This window comes from Canis lupus, chromosome 25 (genome assembly GCF_003254725.2).
Source record: "Canis lupus dingo isolate Sandy chromosome 25, ASM325472v2, whole genome shotgun sequence".
NCBI lineage: Eukaryota > Metazoa > Chordata > Mammalia > Carnivora > Canidae > Canis > Canis lupus.
In genome coordinates this window covers 44,232,399-44,243,742 of record NC_064267.1, presented here as the reverse complement: position 1 = coordinate 44,243,742, position 11,344 = coordinate 44,232,399, and the positions used below count along the sequence as shown (strand labels likewise).

General features: G+C 65.8%; 1 protein-coding gene across 2 annotated transcripts; it reads left to right on the top strand.

The window, feature by feature from the left end:
* Positions 1-663: 663 nt before the first annotated feature.
* On the top strand, positions 664-8,581 carry ECEL1 (endothelin converting enzyme like 1). Of its 2 annotated transcripts, none has more exons than XM_025463439.2 (17): positions 664-1,510; positions 2,438-2,506; positions 2,612-2,722; positions 2,808-2,900; positions 3,084-3,208; positions 3,853-4,075; positions 4,524-4,622; positions 4,849-4,923; positions 5,128-5,231; positions 5,496-5,554; positions 5,633-5,684; positions 6,372-6,439; positions 6,621-6,745; positions 7,214-7,279; positions 7,627-7,742; positions 7,953-8,029; positions 8,146-8,581. In XM_025463439.2, exons 1-16 carry the CDS (start codon positions 707-709, stop codon positions 7,999-8,001), a joined length of 2,238 nt encoding a protein of 745 aa, XP_025319224.1. In that variant the 5' UTR covers positions 664-706; the 3' UTR covers positions 8,002-8,029; positions 8,146-8,581. The 2 variants fall into 2 exon arrangements, with proteins under 2 accessions (XP_025319224.1, XP_025319223.1); XM_025463438.3 differs by having other exon boundaries at positions 674-1,510; positions 7,647-7,742.
* The last annotated feature ends 2,763 nt before the right edge of the window (positions 8,582-11,344 follow it).

Below are 11,344 nucleotides of genomic sequence, written 5' to 3'. Positions count from 1 at the left end.
GACGGAACCGCTTCCAGGTTTTCAGGGCCGTCGGGGGTTTGTCCACGGCCCGGGGTCGGCCGGAGCGCGCCGCCTGGGGACGGGGCTGGCGGGCATCCTGGCCCTTGAACAGAGGACGGCGCTGGGGGTGGCCCTACGGACATCCGCAAGGACAAAGTTTGGTTCTTTAGCCGCTTTCCCTAGCGTCTGGTTCCAGCGCGGCTCCTGGGCCGGCGTAGACTCGCCCTTGGCCGCGCCTCCCTCCCCAGCCTCCGTTTCCCCCTCCCCCACCCGGCCTGGCCGTAGCGGGTCGCAGGCGAGCGGGGCAGTGCGAGGGGAGGCCGGCCTCCGCGGAGAGCCTCCTACGGACGCGCCGCCCGCGCCCCGCGCCCCGCGCCCCTCCCGCGTCGCAGCGGCCTCCCGTGGCACCCGGGCGCGGGGCGGCAGGAGGCAGGTCGGGGGACGCCGCGGCGCGTGCGGGAGCTGGTGGCGCCCCGGGGCCTCCCGCTTGCCCCACTCTCGGGCGCCCACGGAGGCCGGGCCCCGGCCCCAGGCCTGCGCCCCTCCGCGTGCTGCCCGTGAGCCCCGTCGGGCCCGCGCCTCTCTGACCCGCGCCGCCCCCCCGCAGCCGCGGCCCGGAGCCATGCGGAGGCCCGCCCGGAGGCCGGCGGCGCGGCGGGCGCGTAGCTGAGATCGCCGAGGGCTGCGCGGCGGCGGCGGCCGCAGCATGGAGACCCCGTACTCGATGACCGCGCACTACGACGAGTTCCAGGAGGTCAAATACGTGAGCCGGTGCGGCGCGGGGGGCGCGCGCGGGGCCTCGCTGCCGCCCGGCTTCCCGCGGGGCGCGGGGCGCGGCGCCTCCGGGGCCCGGGCGGGGCTGCCGCGCTGGAACCGGCGCGAGGTGTGCCTGCTGTCGGGGCTGGTGTTCGCCGCCGGCCTCTGCGCCATCCTGGCCGCTATGCTGGCGCTCAAGTACCTGGGCCCGGGCCCGGCGGGCGGCGGCGGCTGCTCCGAGGGCTGCCCCGAGCGCAAGGCCTTCGCGCGCGCCGCCCGCTTCCTGGCCGCCAACCTGGACGCCAGCATAGACCCGTGCCAGGACTTCTACTCCTTCGCGTGCGGCGGCTGGCTGCGGCGCCACGCCATCCCCGACGACAAGCTCACCTACGGCACCATCGCGGCCATCGGGGAGCAGAACGAGGAGCGGCTGCGGCGCCTGCTGGCGCGGCCCGGGGGCGGGCCCGGCGGGGCGGCCCAGCGCAAGGTGCGCGCCTTCTTCCGCTCGTGCCTCGACATGCGCGAGATCGAGCGGCTCGGCCCGCGGCCCATGCTCGAAGTCATCGAGGACTGCGGGGGCTGGGACCTGGGCGGCGGCGGCGGCGGCGGCGGCGGCGGCGAGCGCCCGGGGGCCGCGGCGCGCTGGGACCTCAACCGGCTGCTCTACAAGGCCCAGGGCGTGTACAGCGCCGCCGCGCTCTTCTCGCTCACCGTCAGCCTGGACGACAGGAACTCCTCGCGCTACGTCATCCGCGTGAGTGCGTCCCCTCCGCGGTGACCCCGGGGCCCGGACCGGGAGGGAGGGGCGCCGCGGCCCGGCACGCGCACCCCCCGCGCTGGGCCACCGGGCATGGGGCGGGGAGGGGGGAGCACGGCCCCCCGTGCATCGGGGCGGGGAGGGGGAGCACGGCCCCCCGCACTGGGCCACCGTGCATCGGGCGGGGAGGGGGGAGCACGGCCCCCCGTGCATCGGGGCGGGGAGGGGGAGCGCGCACCCCCGTGCATCGGGGCGGGGAGGGGGAGCACGGCCCCCCGCGCTGGGCCACCGTGCATGGGGCGGGGAGGGGGAGCACGGCCCCCCGCACTGGGCCACCGTGCATCGGGGCGGGGAGGGGGAGCGCGCACCCCCGTGCATCGGGGTGGAGAGGGGGAGCGCGCACCCCGCGCTGGGCCACCGTGCATCGGGGCGGGCGGGGAGGGGGAGCGCGCACCGGCATCGCGCGGGAGGAGGCCGCAAGTAATTTCCCTCGAGTAATTGCGGTGTTTAGTGGAGCCGCGGGAGCCGCAATTTCCCCATCCGGCGGCCGCCGCGAGAGCACGGAACGCACGGAACGAGGGGTGTGCCAATGGGCTGGGGCGGGCCAGCGTGCCAGTGGCCCCAGCGCTCCGCGTGGCCCTCTCGAGTGCCCTTCATAGGTGGGGATGGTGAAGGCTTCCGGGAGGAAGGATGGGGGTTCGGGCTCCCCGCCGCCTCCCAGTGTTCCTGCCACCGTAGCCGTGGGGGCTTCTAACAGCTTCTCTGGATGGAGGCAGGGGTAGTGTATTTGTGCTCCTGCGGCTTGTGACGGTGGACATCTGGCACATCCCCTGGTTGGCCATTTGGACAGAACTTCAGTCTGTTTGCAGGAACCTGGCATGGTGACCTCTGATCGCTGACCTCTGACCCCCTCCTTCTCCCCAGATTGACCAGGATGGGCTCACTCTGCCGGAGAGGACCCTGTACTTAGCTCAGGATGAGGAGAGTGAGAAGGTGTGGGGGCATGGGCTGGGATTGCAGAGAAGGCCTGGGGCTCCAGGAGAGAGGGACTAGGGCCTGCCACTGACCCCACCCGTGAAATGTCCCCTCTGGGTGCAGATCCTGGCAGCGTACCGGGTGTTCATGGAGCGCCTGCTCAGCCTCCTGGGAGCCGATGCCGTGGAGCAGAAGGCGCAGGAGATCCTGCAGCTGGAGCAGCGGCTGGCCAACGTGAGCAAGGGCACAGCCATGGGCTTGGGGGAGGGGAATAGGCGGGGGCGGGGGGGGGGGGGTCAACTCTCATCTCCACCCCCAGATCACAGTGTCAGAGTACGACGACCTCCGGCGAGATGTCAGCTCCATGTACAACAAGGTGACGCTGGGGCAGTTGCAGAAGATCACCCCCCATGTGAGTGCAGACCACCATGATGGGGGGTACGGATCTTGGGGCTCCCGGCCTGTCCCTTTCTCAGGGCCAGGCGAGGCCTTCCATGGCCATGGATTCCTGTGTCCTCCTGTGTCTCTCTCGGACTCCCTCCTGTTCTCTGTGGTCCCTGCTACACCCAGTCCTACTGTCCTCTACCCACGACAGCTGCAGTGGAAGTGGCTGCTGGACCAGATCTTCCAGGAGGACTTCTCAGAGGATGAGGAGGTGGTGCTGTTGGCCACAGACTACATGCAGCAGGTGTCCCAGCTCATCCGCTCCACACCCCGCAGGTACAGCGGCCATTCACCCACCCCTGCACACCTGCACCTCGGGGCCCCTCCCCTGCACCCTCTACATGTTTGCTGGGTGAGTTTTGAATTCCCGTTTTCACTTCTGTCCTGTGGCCACACTGGGGAGGCATGTGAAGAGCACTGGAATAGGAGTCCAGATCCCTAGATTCAGACGAGGCTCTCACCTGCTCCCTGGGCCCCTGGGCAGGGTTTGTGAGCTTCCTGAGGTGCAGTTTGCTCATCTGGGGATAGTGAGGCTGAGTGAGTCCAGACTTTAGAGGGGCCACCTAGGGAAGAGCTTCCCTGATCTCTGCCCACCTTGGGGAGGAGCAGAGCACCTCTCAAGGCCAGGCGTGGGGCAGATAGTCACCTGGAGTGCGCATTGTCCTACCCTGTCTCAAGTCAGCACTGGCACTCTGCTAGGTGGCCAGAGGTGTGTCCTACGTGTGGGCCCAGCCTTTTTCCCTGCCCAGGGCTCAGGCCACTCCTGCTTCCGCCTCCATGTACACAAATGATCCTCACTCCTTTGTGGGTGTTAGGTCTAATCCCAGCCTGGAGGGTCTGGAGTAGGATGGGGTGGTGCCCTTGGGTGGCCCTTGCACACGAGCTTGTCTGGACACCCAGCTGTCTCACCTGGCCCTCAGGATCCTGCACAACTACCTGGTGTGGCGTGTAGTGGTGGTCCTGAGTGAGCACCTGTCACCGCCATTCCGAGAAGCACTGCACGAGCTGGCCCGTGAGATGGAGGGCAGTGACAAGCCACAGGAGCTGGCCCGTGTCTGCCTGGGCCAGGCCAACCGCCACTTTGGCATGGCACTTGGAGCTCTCTTTGTACATGAGCACTTCTCAGCTGCCAGCAAGGCCAAGGTCAGGCTGCCCTGGGCTTGGGTGTTGGGTGTGGGTGCTGGGCTGGGCAGAGTCCTCCCATGGCCTTGGTCTGAGAATGGGGAGTCCCACAGATCCCCTTGCAGACAGGGGCTCAGCCCTCTCTGAGTCTCCAGACTACTTCTCACCAGGGAACCTCCCCCAGGAAGCCTACCTGGTCTATCAGCCCCAGGAGGGCTTCCCCCTCAGGCTCCTGCCCCCCCTTCCCCGCCATGCTCAGTAGGTGTGCCTTAGGAATGTAGGTGATCATTGCTGGAGCAGTTTGCTTTCAGACTATGAGCTTCTGGTTGGGGGTACAGGGCCTGGATCCCCACCTGGGAGGGCTCCCCTCAGTGCTCAGCACCCAGCCTTAGGACAAGGAAGTGATACTGAATTAGTGGTACCTCTCGTCAAGGGTCAACCTCGTCATTCCTGGCTCTTGACCCTGCAGGTACAGCAGCTTGTGGAAGACATCAAGTTCATCTTGGGCCGGCGCCTGGAGGAGCTGGACTGGATGGATGCCGAGACCAAGGCAGCTGCTCGGGCCAAGGTGAAGTGGACCCTGTCCCCGTTCGTAGGTTCCACAAACACTGAATGCCTGCTGTGTGCCAGGCTGGGGTAGCAGAAGAGGCAAAGATGCCCCTTGTGGAGTTGTCATCACCTGGGCTGGTCCCCCCTGTCCTAGAGCCCACTTCTAGGCCTAGAGCTTTCTCCCTTGGGGCTGGGGGGCCGTCTCCCAAGGCCCTGGCCCACTCTTGCCATCCTCTCGCCCACAGCTCCAGTACATGATGGTGATGGTGGGCTACCCGGACTTCCTGCTCAAACCCGAGGCTGTGGACAAGGAGTACGAGGTGGGTCTCCCCCTGGCCCTGCCCTGCCTGACCGGCTGGGCTGCACTCCCTTGGTCAAGACCCCCAGGGAGGCCCAGCACCACCACAGAGAAGGAGTCATGGCCCTCGGCTGATGGCCTCTGGGCGGACATGGGGCCTGCACAGCCCTGGTCTGGGCATTTATATCCCTGGCTTGCCGTTGAGAGCTGCCCATCCCCTGTGCAGTTCGAGGTCCACGAGAAGACCTACTTCAAGAACATCTTGAACAGCATCCGCTTCAGCATCCAGCTCTCAGTCAAGAAAATCCGGCAGGAGGTGGACAAGTCCACGTGGGTGCCTGGCCCAGAGCTGGGGGAGTCAGGGAGGGTGGCGGGCGGGGCAGAGAGGCTCCTTGCCGGGGCCAGGTGGCTGGTGGGGCAGACGGCCTCAAAGCCGGCGGTGCAGGTGTTGGGGGGTGATTGGGGGACTCCGAGGTGGTGGGGGTGGGACAGGACATGGCTACAGTCTGAGCTCCTTCAAGGAGCGCACGTGGGAGGTGGGGGTGGTGGGGGAGCGAGTGCGGGCCCCTAGCTGACCCCCACCTCCCTGCACAGGTGGCTGCTCCCACCGCAGGCCCTCAATGCCTACTACCTACCCAACAAGAACCAGATGGGTAAGGGGGCATGTTCCGCACGGGGTGGGTCGGGGGGGCCCTTCAGGCAGGGTTCCTCTGACCCTGCCCTCTGCGCAGTGTTCCCCGCAGGCATTCTGCAGCCCACGCTCTACGACCCGGACTTCCCGCAGTGAGTGCCCCGCCTGGCCAGAGCCCGGCCATCGTCTGGGGCTGCATGAACGCTGCTCAGGGTGTCCTGCCCCGGGCTGGGCCCAGCAGTCACCACGGCCACCACCCTGGGTCCCCATAGCCTTAGGTCAGCCTTGGTTATTTAGAAAACTGTGTAGCTTTTCATCTTTCCTCTCTTCTTCTTCCTCTTCTCTTCTCTTCTCTTCTCTTCTCTTCTCTTCTCTTCTCTTCTCTTCTCTTCTCTTCTCTTCTCTCTTCTCCCCTCCCCTCCCCTCCCCTCCCCTCCCCTCCCCTCCTCTTCTTTCTCTTCGTCCTGAGTTCCTCCTTTCCCGGTTTGAGGCTTCATCAGGTGTTTCAAAAGTGGAGTGACCCTAGTGATGAGGAAACAGGCCAGGTCCCAAGTGGGCTGCCTCAGTTTCCTTCCTGTCTTCCTCCAACTCGGTCTCTTCCCCTATCGCAGCTCTGTTAGGGATCGTTTCCTAAAAAGTAGTTGCAAAGGCATCACTGCCCCTTTTACGTATTGCATGAGGAACCTGAGGCATAACTGCCCCAGGACTGGGAGGACACGGGTATGGCCTCCCCGGGCCACTGTGGTTGGCCTGCCTGGGGCCTCCCGGGGCCTGGGCAGCAGCATGCAGCAACCAGGAGGTGGGCGAGGCTGGGCCTGACGCTGCTGCCCTGGGCCCAGGTCTCTGAACTACGGGGGCATTGGCACCATCATCGGACACGAGCTGACCCATGGCTATGACGACTGGGGTGAGGCCCGCGGTGGCAGAGGGGGTGTTGTGGGAGGGGAAGGACAGGCAGCGGGGGGGCAGAGTGGTGACGGGCTGATGTGAGACCCTGCAGCCCTTCTGTCCCCACTGGCCAATGGGTAGATGGGGGAGGGGTTTTGGGGATGAGGGTCAGCCTTAGCCACCCCCCCCACTGCCCACAGGGGGCCAGTACGACCGCTCGGGCAATCTGTTGCACTGGTGGACGGAGGCTTCCTACAGCCGCTTCCTGCGCAAGGCGGAGTGCATCGTCCACCTGTACGACAATTTCACCGTCTACAACCAGCGGGTGAGACCTCTTTGCTCCCCTCCAGGCCCAGCTGGGCACCAACTAGGGGCATGCACACTCGTGTGCACACACGTGTGCCTGGGTCCCTGTACGCATGCCCGAGTTTTTTTTTTTTTTTTTAAAGATTTTATTTATTGATGAGAAACACAGAGAAAGAGAGGCAGAGACACAGGTAGAGGGAGGAGCATGCAGGGAGCCTGATGTGGGACTCGATCCCGGGACTCCGGGGTCACGCCCTGGGCCGAAGGCAGGCGCTAAACCACTAAGCCACCCGGGGATCCCCGTATGCCAGGGTCTTGCACACACTCACTGGGGCGCATGAACAAGTTCTCACAGACTCCTGGGACATGGGGCACAAAGCGTTCAGAGCCATGTAAACCCTCTGGGAAAAGGAAAGAGGGTGGGCAGGGCCCAGGGCGGCAAGGCCAGTGGACTGCAGACAGCCCGGGCCTCTTCCGCTCTCGGCAGGTGAACGGAAAGCACACCCTTGGTGAGAACATCGCGGACATGGGTGGCCTCAAGCTGGCCTATTATGTGAGCTGCCCCTGCCTGGCCCTTCATTCCGTGGGGGGAGGGTGGGGATGATAAGGACGCAACTAGGGACATAGGCACCCCTGCCTTCCCAGCCCTCGGAGATCTGGCCCGGGAGGGGCGGGGCCTGTGATTGGCAGGGGGGCCACGGAAAAAGGAGGGATTCCCAGGCTGCCTTTCTGGGAGAGCATGGAGGGCTGCCTGGAGGGGGTGAGGGCTGCCTGCCGTTAGCCCTCCTGGGAAGGAGCACAGCTCAGGGAAGTTGGGAGGCAGGATGCCCAGGGCTCAGGGGCCGGTGAGGGGCTGACTGGGTGGAGGCTGAGTCAGGTCACCACCCTGGGGCACCGCAGCTCCACACTGTCACCCCCAGGCCTATCAGAAGTGGGTGCGGGAGCACGGCCCAGAGCACCCGCTGCACCGGCTCAAGTACACGCACAACCAGCTCTTCTTCATTGCCTTTGCCCAGGTGGGCCAGGTGGGGGCGGGTGGGAGGTGGTGGGGATGGGGACAGCTGTCAGCCTGTCCTCGTGGGTGCCAGCCCTGGGAGGCGGTGGTCCCATGGGTTCTGCTCAGGCAGCAGGGCCCAGTGTGCTGCCGGGAAGGTTTGCAGGGCTTGCTCAACGGACTCCTTGGCTGCTTCTTTCCCTCTCCTTCCTTCCCCCACCACGGGGCCCAGAACTGGTGCATCAAGCGGCGGTCACAGTCCATCTACCTGCAGGTGCTGACCGACAAGCATGCACCTGAGCACTACAGGTACGCCTGCCTGCCCGCCTGCGCCCCATCCCCTCCTTGTGTCTGGGGTGGGATCAGGCGGGAAGGGGAAGGGGCAGCTGGGACCCCCTCCAGGTGGGTCTCTCCTCCTGCCCCAGGGTGCTGGGCAGCGTGTCCCAGTTCGAGGAGTTTGGCCGGGCCTTCCATTGCCCCAAGGACTCGCCCATGAACCCTGCCCACAAGTGCTCTGTGTGGTGAGCCTGGCCATCCGCCCGCACACCCTCGCTGCCTGCCCTGCACGAATTGCCTCCCTGCCAGCTGCCGGGGCAGGCATGAACCCGGCACTGGTCCTCGCTGGGCGCCACCCGCCTTCTGAGCCCCTCTGGGACCTGGCCTTCCTGCTGTCCCTCACCTCAGGAGGGGCCCAGAGCAGGCCTGAGGCTGGGCTCCAGGAGGGTGCGGGGGAGAGATGCGGGGGTCCCCAATACTGGCTCTAAGGAGCCAGACCCCCGCCCCCGGCCAGGCTGGATTGTACAGGCCCCACCTTCACTGTGTTCTTGCTGCTAAGTCTGGTCAATAAACTGCTGTACTGTTGTCATGGTTTCTTCAGGGGCCTCCGGAGCGGGTGGGGCTGGAGGGGCCCCCTTGGTGGGGAGGCTCAGGCCCTTAGCACAACGGGGACCCTAGACAAGACCCCTTCCCGTCCCACCTCCCTGGGTCTTCTGTCTTTTCCATCAATCAGCTGTTCCTCCCTTCCCTGCAGTCCTGCCTCGGCTCCCATGCGATTCTGGGGGTGCCCCTAGACAAGGCTGGGGGGTGTGCCCGAACACCAAGCCCCGAGGGGGCTATACTCCAGCATGACCCTGTGACCCACTGCCCCCGAAGGTCTAGACACCGCAGGAGCTCCGGCAGTAACCTTAGCCAGTCATGGAGCCCAGGCCAGGCCTTGGGCTCAGCATGTCCATGAGAGGGGAGCTGTGACACCTGCTTACACAGAGTTGGGGGTCAGTCGTGTCCCTCTCCAGCCCAGAGTGGAGGCTCCAGGGGTGAGAAAAAGAAAGGAGCTCAGGCCCTTTGCACAAACGGGACCCTAGACAAGACCTGGCCCCTTCCTGTCCCACTTCCAGCCTCCACCAGGGGCTGGAGCCGAGGCTCCAGGCATGGCCCATGGTGGAGGCAGGAGGCAAGTGGTGCTGCCTCATGAACAGGAGGGTGGGGGTGCAGGGGGGGCAGATGGAGCAGCCCCACTGGGTTATCTGAGGACAGTGGGGGGGACCAGTGGGCCTCCTGCCTTTCCTCCTCGAGTCCGTCTCTCTTACTTCAGGGATAGCCTAGACAGGGTGGTTGCCCCGTCCCCGCCAGCCCATCCGGTGTGGCCTGTCCCCATCTCCCACTGCAGTGACGAATCTCCTGCTAGCCCAGCTCCTGTCATGCTCAGAGAATGCCTGTCCCCATATCAGCCTTGAGTGACATTTTAAAAGTTCCTGTGTCTGAGCCTCGGGCACACCAACCCTGGAGAGTGAGAGACAGGGCACAGGCCACGGCGGATGGAGCCAGAGTGGAGGCGGGCGTCATGGGGCCCTGGGGCTGGGGTGCGGGGGGCGCCCTACAGAGAAGAGGCAGGACCTTAGAAGGACCCCATGGGGACAGGCGAGTTCCCCAAGGGGCACCTCAGGAGACACAGAAGGCCGCGCCCATCAGGGCAGAGCTGCCCCTCACAGGCGTGGGGGGCACACGGGGACTCGGAGCCTGGTGGAGGTGCTGTGTTTGTGGACCTACCTTGGTTTCCCCTCAAAGCCCCTTCCTGGTGTGTACGTGTGCTGGGCACGTGTATACCGTATCCCTCAGCCGCTGGCAGCCAGAGCAGGACAGTTCTCTCCTTGCCGCCCCCTGGGAGGGGCCCGGTGTCTGGGCCCGCCGTACCCCACACTGCACCCCGTCCCCCTGACCTGGGATCCTGGCTGGAATCGGAGCCCCCAGGCCCAGCCCTTTCGCCCCCAGTGCCCCAGTGGCTCTCCCGAGCTCCCCAGCTCCCCGCAAGGCCCATCCCTCCTGTCTCCCACCCAGCTCGGGGCAGGCCTGGGTGGACGTGGCCGGGGGTGAGCCACCAGCAGGCCCAGCAGGCCCACTCCCGCCCTGCCTCGGGAAGGGGTGAAGTCCCGGCGCTCCTGGGGCTGAGTCCCTCCTTCCCCCTGTGCCCCACTGAGGGGGCCAGAGGGGCCTGGGCACTGGGGGTCGGCGGGCCCCTGGGAGAGGCTGGTCCGAGCTGCTGGCCGGGAGCCCGATGCCCCGTGTGCGTCCCAGCCGGGGAGCGCCCACCCTGCTGGCAGGCTGGCGGTCTGACCGGCCGTGAAGCCACCATGAAGCCACCGGAGACGCCTCAGCCTGCTGGCTCCTTGCTGGGCGACCAGCGGAGATGTCGCTGCTCCCTGGGCCTTCGGGCCTTCTCATACTTCTTTAGGGAGAACGGAGGGAGGTCATCGGGTCAGAGGCACCTCAAGCCAAGGGCACCCGGAGCATTGAGTCCTGGTGCTGGGACGGGGCCCCGACGTTCAGACAGGGCCATATAACCAGCAAGGCACAGCTGCGACAGTGTGTCACCCACTTGTTCCCAAACTGCTTTTCCAGACAGATGCTTGGAGCATCCTCACTGCAACTCGGTGAGGTGGACAGAGTGACAGGGACAGCCCTTTTAACAGGGAAATGGGGGGGGGGGCACATGCCCTAAGGTCACGCTGCATGTGTTAGCTGATGGGCACCTTGTGGCTGCCGAGTCCCCTTGGGCCCCAGGTGTCCCTCCTGCCCTCAGTGTCAGCTCTCTGCGTGTCCTGTTAGGAAGCCACACCCCGTCCAGATGCCGCCCGGCCGTTGTCTGCCGGGCCTTGTGCTCACGGCCACGCTGAGGATTAGCTGCCTGATTCCTCTGGGGCGGAGGAGCCGAACGAGGCGGGCGCAGCTGCTGCTCTGCCTCAGTTCCCCTTTGTTGAGCTCAGGCCATGAGTGCAGGGAAGGTCTTCTCGGTGGCAAGGGGGCAGGCGGTTGGAAGGCTGATCCCCTCCATTCCCCCATCTGTCCCCCAGGGTGAAGGTGTCCTCTCGGCACAGCCCACAGCCCCCTGCGATGACAAGGTGCAGTCTCTGGAGCCCCATGTGGGGCTCGATCTCGGGTCTCCAGGATCACGCCCTGGGCGGAAGGCGGCCCTCAACCGCTGAGCCACCCGGGGATCCCCTCCAGCTGAGCATTTAATAGCAGGGAAAGAAGAGCTGGGGATAGTTTACAGCTGCGTTGAAGCTTCCAGGCATCCACCCTTGTGCCCATGCGCAGAGCGCCTCACGGTCCCTGCTGTGCCTGGATCTG

Excerpts from the sequence above, each read along its gene's own strand:
- ECEL1 (XM_025463438.3), top strand. The coding sequence starts at position 707 with ATGGAGACCCCGTACTCGATGACCGCGCACTACGACGAGTTCCAGGAG. Across the intron at positions 2,901-3,083 it reads TGCAGAAGATCACCCCCCAT|CTGCAGTGGAAGTGGCTGCT; the intron begins GTGAGTGCAGAC and ends TACCCACGACAG. Across the intron at positions 6,440-6,620 it reads CCATGGCTATGACGACTGGG|GGGGCCAGTACGACCGCTCG; the intron begins GTGAGGCCCGCG and ends CACTGCCCACAG.